This window comes from Anarrhichthys ocellatus, unplaced genomic scaffold (genome assembly GCF_004355925.1).
Source record: "Anarrhichthys ocellatus isolate YVR2014 unplaced genomic scaffold, GSC_Weel_1.0 scaffold237, whole genome shotgun sequence".
NCBI classification, from domain to species: Eukaryota; Metazoa; Chordata; class Actinopteri; order Perciformes; family Anarhichadidae; genus Anarrhichthys; species Anarrhichthys ocellatus.
Window position 1 is genome coordinate 30210 of NW_022280267.1, and position 8618 is coordinate 38827.

General features: G+C 43.5%; 1 protein-coding gene across 1 annotated transcript in view; it reads right to left on the reverse strand.

Moving 5' to 3' along the window:
* Positions 1–8618, reverse strand: part of LOC116401042 (receptor-type tyrosine-protein phosphatase beta-like) — a 40754-nt gene that overhangs the window by 30023 nt on the left and 2113 nt on the right. Inside the window, 1 exon segment of the mRNA XM_031879235.1 lies at positions 2–1376. Coding sequence (XP_031735095.1) covers positions 2–1376 — 1375 coding nt within the window.

Genomic DNA, 8618 nt, shown 5'->3' on the forward strand with positions numbered 1-8618 from the left:
GGTTGGAGTTGTGGTTGTGGTTGGAGTTGTGATTGGAGTTGTGGTTGGAGTTGTGGTTGTGGTGGGTTTGGTTGTGGTTGTGGTTGAGGTGGTGATCCTTCGTGGTGACACCACCCCAGCTGTTGGAGATGTCGATAGAGGTCCAGTCACTGAGACTTTCGGATGAACAGTCAAGACAGTCGAGACAGTCGGCAGCGGCATGGTTATTGTGGGTGTTGTTTGGGAAATGGTCGGCGGAGGTTTACGAGTTGATGGAGGATGAATCTCCAGGATGGAGGTAGACGTCATATCTGCTGTTGAAGGCACACAAGCAGTCGTAGGAGGAGATGTAGTGGTGGTAGAGGAAGCTGAAAGATTTTTGTCAGTAATTGAATGTGTTGTATAAGTTGTATCTTGGTTTGACTCAGTTTCAGAAACCGCAGATAAACCAACAATAGCATCAGAGGTGACCGGAACCTCAGAGGTGACCTCAGACGTGGTGGTGACCTCAGACGAGACGTTGACCTCAGACGTGGTGGTGACCTCGGAGGAGATGTTGACCTCAGACGAGACATTGACCTCAGACGTGGTGCGGACCTGGGAGGAGACGTTGACCTCAGACGTGGTGGTGACCTCGGAGGAGACGTTGACCTCAGACGAGACATTGACCTCAGACGTGGTGGTGACCTCGGAGGAGACGTTGACCTCAGACGTGGTGGTGACCTCGGAGGAGATGTTGACCTCAGACGTGGTGGTGACCTCGGAGGAGACGTTGACCTCAGACGAGACATTGACCTCAGACATGGTGGTGACCTGGGAGGAGACGTTGACCTCAGACGTGGTGGTGACCTCGGAGGAGACGTTGACCTCAGACGTGGTGGGCACCTCGGAGGTGCCCTGAAGGTCGGTTGTCTCTGAGGAAACTGTGGAGGAAACCAGAGTCACAGCTGCAGTTTCAGACTCAGGATCATTGCTTATTGAGGACGAGGACGCAGTAGAAAATTCTTGGTGTTCTGACGTCATCCCGGCTTCGGTCCTGAGTTGAAGAACATTTGTAGCTGACAAACTCTCCGAACCGTCAGCGGATCGGACTGAGGTGAACTCAGCCGGACTCGAGGAAACAACATGTACCCCGGTTGGAGCTGACAGCTCTGTGACTGAAGTTGAAACATCAGGTTTAAAGTCTGTAGTTTCTGACCTCCTTGTTCGAGGTTTGGTGATGTCGTTCACATACGTTGAGGCTCTGTTACTAGTTGAACTGAGGACTTCTGAGGACGTGACTTGCCTGGTGGTCCGGTGGGTTTTTACTGTGTCAGGACTTGTGATGGTGAAGACGGTGCTGGAGAGTCCCAGTGGTTTCAGTGTGGATGAATAGAAGATGGAGACAGAAGTGGAGTCTGAAAAATTAGGAGAAAAGGACTTTAATGGCAATAAAAAAATCTACAAACTAAAACATAAAGAGGAACCTGAACCACAGTGAGGCGGCCCGGATCCCCCTGAGATTCACGACACGGGATAAAACCACCGATCGTCCTTTAAGTTCTCGACACGACGTCTGTCTTTGATATTGAGTCGTCTAAATTCATATGATTTGAATTGTTCTCAAAATAACAGCAGTGTGTCTCTGTGGATGTTAAAGTACAGAGCAGATAAATACGTATTATTAGGAAGTAAAACCTGTTACTCCGACATTCTACTGTTTTTGTTTTTATCAGGAATATAGTTGTTCATTATTTCTGAATCATTGTCAAGTGACTGAACCAATAAAGTGCTGATGGAGGGTAGAAAGTGATGTTTTTATGCTTCAGTGCGTCTGACTTTGGAAAGACGGCTTTATTTTCACCTGTTTATGTTTTACAATGTTGAAAAGCATTAAAAAACGTGTTTCCTGATAGGGCTGAGCTTTTCAGAGACAGTAAGCCAAAATCACTTCCTTTGATCTTTGTCTTACTTTATCAGAATCAGAATCAGAATCAGCTTTATTGGCCATGTATGCGTTCGCAGGTTGAACTTCCTGAGCTGGAGCAGGAAGTACAGCCTCTGCTGGGCCTTTTTCCTGATGGTGTCGATGTTGGGGGCCCACTTCAGGTCCTGGGAGATTGTGGATCCCAGAAACTTGATGGTCTCCACAGCGGACACAGTGTTGTTGAGTATGGTGAGGGGGGGTAGTGTTGGGGGGCTCCTCCTGAAGTCCACTGTCATCTCCACAGTATTGAGCTTGTTCAGCTCCAGGTTGTTCTGACCACACCAGAGGACCAGCTGTTCAACCTCCCGTCTGTACGCAGACTCATCACCGTCCCTGATGAGGCCGATGACCGTTGTGTCGTCTGTGAACTTCAGGAGTTTAACAGACGGGTCCTCTGAGGTGCAGTCGTTGGTGTAGAGGGAGAAGAGCAGGGGGGAGAGCACACACCCCTGGGGGGCACCAGTGCTGATAGAACGGGTGCTGGACCACATCCCTGGGGGGCGCCAGTGCTGATAGTCCGAGTACTGGATTTGGTTTTTCCCAGCCTCACCTGCTGCGTCCTGTCAGTCAGGAAGTTAGTGATCCACTGACAGGTGGAGGCTGCACAGTGAGCTGGCAGAGTTTGGGTTGGAGTATCTCTGGGATGATGGTGTTGAAGGCGGAGCTGAAGTCCACAAACAGAACCCTTGCATATGTCCCTGGGGAGTCGAGGTGTTGCAGCATGTAGTGCAGTCCCATACTGACTGCATCATCCACCGACCTGTTTGCACAGTAGGCAAACTGCAGGGGGTCCAGCAGGGGTCCTGTGATGTCCTTCGGGTGGGTCAACACCAGTCTCTCAAAGGATTTCATGACCACAGACGTCAGGGCGACGGGCCTGTAGTCATTTAATCCTGTGCTGGAGGATTTCTTGGGGACCGGGATGATCGTGGAGCGTTTGAAGCAGGAGGGGACTTCACATAGCTCCAGTGATCGGTTGAAGATCTGTGTGAAGATGGGGGCCAGCTGGTCAGCACAGACTTTCAGGCAGGAGGGGGACACACTGCCTGGGCCCGGAGCCTTCCTGATTTTCTGTCTGTGGAAGAGCTGACCCACATCCTCTTCGCAGATCCTCAGTGCATAAGCTGTACTTTGTAAATGTCTAAGAGTTCCAAACCAGTAATACATTCGAACTAACCAATCAATCAACCAGCACTGCTCTTCTAATTATTACATGTGTACAACATTAACAATGTACTTAAGTACCGCTGTACCTTCATTGACCTGCTTCTTGGCAAGAGCTGTATTCTCCAGTTTTTAAAGTATTAGAATGTCTTCTGTCTTTATAATCAGAGCAATGGAATAGGAATTTATCAGCAGGAGAAATGTGAGTATTGATCCAGACCAAACTAGATTAAACTATATCAAATTAATACAACAAAGTAGCTTTGGTCTGGCTTTAATCTGAACCGGTTGGTTACAGAAGCTTTAGGTTTACTGGCAATAGAAAACAGAAGGAGGGGCTCATTACCATCAGTTAAACCACATAGTGACTTAATAATAATTTATGTTAAACTCAGAGGAGAGATGAACAGAAACATGTTGGCTGAGACTCTGACAGGAAGCACAGCGCTGACGTTTTTCCTGTCTGACTGAGTGAACTAACAATGACAGGAAGTGTGAACTCACTGACTTCCTGTTGAGAGACACTGACGTTTAGCAGGTAGCCTGTCAGGTAAACTTCAGGGTCTCACTTTAGTGTTTCACAAAGACAAATTAAAGTAATGAGAGATTGAGACAGGAAGTGATGTCATGACGTCAGCTCTCTGAACAAGATTTAAGTCAACCTAAACTTATATGACTCTTTATCACTTTATCTTCAGATATTATTAATATTCACAACATCACATCAGTGGTGGAAGAAGATCTTTAACCTCAGTAAAAGTACTAATACCACAGTGTAGAAATACTCTGTCTCTAGTAAAATCATATTTCAGTAACACGTACAAAAGTATCAGCATCAAAATATACTTAAAGGTACAAACATAAAATTACTCATTATGCAAAACAATGTGTATTATATGATTGTCATATACTTATTGATGCATTAATAACACTTTAAAGGCGGAGCTCATTTTATTGGCTTTATGTACTGCTGGTAGTTTAATCTGTAATGATACATCATCATTTACTGGTTGATTATGTTTTGTTTTAATAATCGGAGTTACTTTACAGATTAAGATGATGATTTCTACGTCTAAACCTTCTACCTGTCTCTTAGACCTCATCCCGACTAGGCTGCCTAAAGACGTTTTACCGTTAGTTAGCACGTCTTTATTAGATAGGTTTATAGTTAGGGCTGGCTCAGGTTTATAGTTAGGGCTGGTTGAGGTTTATAGTTAGGACTGGTTCAGGTTTATAGTTAGGGCTGGTTCAGGTTTGACTTGGACCAGCCCCTAGATCTGCTGCTATAGACCCAGACTGTTGGAGGACTTCCTATGATACACTGAGCTCCTCTCTCCTCTTCTCTCTCTTCTTCTGTATGAATTCATGTCCCATTAATGGGTCCTGGTTTTATCTGGACCCTGGTCCTGCTGACACCCACTGCTACTATCATTATTCAGTGTGGCTTTGTAGCACAAAGGTAGTAAAACTGCCTGTGCCAAAGCACACTGTATATTATCCATCGGGCTTAATCATAATAATAACTAGAAAATTCCTAAAGAAATTTTAACAGTGTGGCTTCTACTGCCCGAAGAAATCGCAATATATACACACGCCAATGTTACCGGTAGTGTCATTCAGGTTCAATTGAGATAGCGCTACTCTCTTTTCTGCATTTTAGATTCATACTCTTGGAATTGAATCTTGTATTCGTGATGGACAGTCCACAAATGCTCCCGTCATTTCTGTACTGGACATGTACATCTTTGTTTGAGAAGCCTTTGGAAATGATGGGAGCTGATGCTCCCATCATTTCGGTACAAACCTCATTCAGAGTTTCATGTTAAGATACAGCTACTCTATGGGGCTTTTATTTTGAAAGGGTGGGACTGGGTGGGTGAGAGAGGGGGAGGGGAGACAGAATCATAATGTTTGACACTAAAATGAGAGGCTTCATCACAAGCATTCCAGTTAGAATTCATTCTGTGGGGCTTTTAATTTGAAATGGGGGGAGGGGGGGTGAGAGGGGAAAAGTCCTCTAAAAATATCTAAGCCCTAAATGACTGTATGATAGAGAGACACACACAGAGAGATAGAGGGAGAGGAGTGTGTGTGCGTGTGTGTCTCAGTGCCTCTGTGTGTTTATCAACATCACTAATGAGCTCATATAAACACCTGTGTGCTTGGGTGCATGTTGGTGATTGGAGCACCTGTGTGTTAGAGGCTAATTAAGAGAGATTAGAGTGAACAGTGATTTTCAACAAAACTACCTGTCAAACATATGCCCTCTATACCAAAACCATGAGACTAATCAATAAAATATGGATACCGTGAGAGAGATAAGACTCTGGCAAACGCGGAGATGTGTTTTTTATGTTTGTGGTGTTAAAATGTGAGCTCAAGCACAATATGCAAAACTGGTGCTGTCTGCTTTCTTTGAGAAATGAGTGGTGAGATTTAACATGGAGTCTAATGGAGCAGTTGGTTGGAGTTCATGTCGCTCTGTGGCTCTTTGAGCCAAATGTGTAAGTCCGTTGGATTCCACAGACATCTGTGTGCGACAGCACAACATTTCCAAGCTTTTTGGCCAAAAATGGTGTATAAAGAGTAAAAATTGTGGGAGCTGGAGCAATTTGTTTGGAAAACTCACAGAATATTTTCCTGCTCCGTTCCACTCTGACAGTTATGCTCTCACTCTAGCTCTTAACGAGCCGTGCAATACACACCCATTATAAAATCTGAAACAGACCCAAAATTTTCCTGAAACTTAATCTGTGACTTCATGAAAACTGTGCTAGCTATGAAAATGTCCCTTTGGCTCAATAAAGTGCAGCGTTTTGTCTACGTTTTAAACTTTGAATCATGTTTCTACGTTAATGTATGGCTAGTCAATATGGGCCCAAAGTTAAGTGTTTTTTTAGCTCTCTTCACGCCGCAACCCCATTCAAGTGAACGGAGGAATTTTGCTCCGTTTTTGGGGATTTTCGGGAATTTTCGGGAAAACCGCTGGGCGAATCTCTCCGGAAAATAGATAGCACACTATTCCCGATCAGGCCACACGTTTTGATGTATTTTTCACGCTACTGTTGGCAACGCTGTGTGAGGAGAAGCGCGCCAAACTTCATTTTGCTCCGTTTTTCTGGGTTTTCCGTGATTTTCGGGAAAACCGCTGGGCGAATCTCTCCGAAAAATAGTTTCCGCGCTATTCCCGATCAGGCTGCACGTTTTGATGTATTTTTCACGCCGTTGTTGGCAACGCTGTGTGAGGAGAGGCGCGCCAAACTTTTGGATAAACCTGATTATTATTATTATTATTATTATCATTATTATTATGGGTAAGCCCGATGGATAATATACAGTGTGCTTTGGCACAGGCAGTTTTACTGCCTTGTGCCACAAAGCCACTCTGAATAATAATGATTATTATCCAAAAAGTTTGGTGCGCTTCTCCTCACACAGCGTTGCCAACATCTGCGTGAAAAATACATCAAAACGTGCGGCCTGATCAGGAATAGTGTGCTATCTATTTTTCGGAGAGATTCGCCTAGCGGTTTTCCCGAAAATCCCAAAAAACTGAGAAAAATCGCCCCATTCAAGTATGGGGTTTCGGCGTGAAGAGAGCTAAAAAACACTTAACTTTGGGCCCATATTGACTAGCCGTACTTTAACATAGAAACATGATTCAAAGTTTAAAACGTAGACAAAACGCTACACTTTATTGAGCCAAAGGTACATTTTGATAGCTAGCACAGTTTTCATGAAGTCACAGATTAAGTTTCAGGAACATTTTGGGGCTGTTTCAGATTTTATAATGGGTGTGTATTGCATGGCTCGTTAAGAGCTAGAGTGAGAGCATAACTGTCAGTGGAGCAGGAAAATATTCTGTGATTTTTCCAAACAAATTGCTCCAGCTCCCACAATGTTTACTCTATATATACCATTTATGCCCCAAAAGCTTGGAAATGTTGTGCTGGTCGCAGTAAAGTATCTATGGAATCCAACGGACTTACACATTTGGCTCAAGGAGCTGCAGAGCGACATGAACTCCAACCAACTGCTCCATTAGACTCCATGTTAAATCTCACCACTCATTTCTCAAAGAAAGCAGACGGTACCAGTTGTGTCTATTGCTCTGGAGCTCACATTATTAACACCACAAACATAAAAAACACATCACTGCGTTTGCCAGAGTCTTATCTTTCTCACGGTATCCATATTTTGGCACTCAGACTTTTTGTTAAAAGGAGTTAGGGGTATTGTTCAAAATCACTGTTTACTGCAACGTTTCTTAATCAGTCTGCCTCTAACACCAGGTGCCTCCTCGCCATGGGAACCAGTTACACACACGCACGCAGGCTCTCTCTCTCTCTCTCTCTCTCTCTCTCTCTCTCTCTCTCTCTCTCTACACACACACACATGACATGGAAGCATGGACCTCCTGTCTGTCTGTCTGTCTCTGTCAGTCTGTCTCTGTCTGTATCTCTCAGTCTGTCTGTCTCACTCTGTCTCTCTCTATCATACAGTCATTCAGGTTTTAGATATATTTAGAGAACCCCCCCCCCCCCTCCCATTTCAAAATAAAAGCCCCAGAGAGTGAATTCTAACTGGAATGCTTGTGATGAAGCCTGTCATTTAATAACCTCTGTGTTTGTGTGTCAAACATTATGAATATGTCTCCTATCCCCCTCTCTCCCCCACCCAGTCCCACCCTTTCAAAATAAAAGCCTCATAGAGTAACTGTATCTTAACATGAAGCTCAGAATGAGGTTTGTACAGAAATTATGGGAGTGTTAGCTCCCATCATTTCCAAAGGCTTCTCAAACAAAGATGTACATGTCCAGTACAGAAATGACGGGAGCCATTTGTGGACTGTCCATCACGAATACAAGATTCAATTCCAAGAGTATGAATCTAAAATGCAGAAAAGAGAGAAGCGATATCTCAATTGAACCTCAACGATACTACTGGTAACATCAGCGTGTGTAGCTATATATTGCGACGTCTTCGGGCAGTAGAAGCCACACTGTCAAAATTTCTTGTGAAATTTTCTAGTTATTATTATTAGTCACATTTCTATTTCCGATACCATTACTTTTGTTATCATTATAATTCTTCTATATCAACTGCTGCTGTTATTACTAGTAGTCATAATGTTTCCATCATTATTATACTTAATACTCTAATTATATGAATAATTTCTGTCATTGAATGTGTTGTAACTCTGTTATGTTCATTCTGTACACATGACATCTATCACACTTCATCCTGATAGAGGATGATGGTGATGATGATGATGATGATGATGATGATGATCCCTCCTCTGTTTCCTGTACTGATGTGAGGGTCACAGGTCAGACGATGTTGCATGTATACAGATTGTAACTCTGAGTTAAACTTTTGATTTGTGATTTTGGGCAATCCAATCCAATCCAATCCAATTCAATCCAATTAAATTCAATTGGATTGAAAGTAGTGCAGTAAGTATATATATATATATATATATATATATATATATATATATATATATATA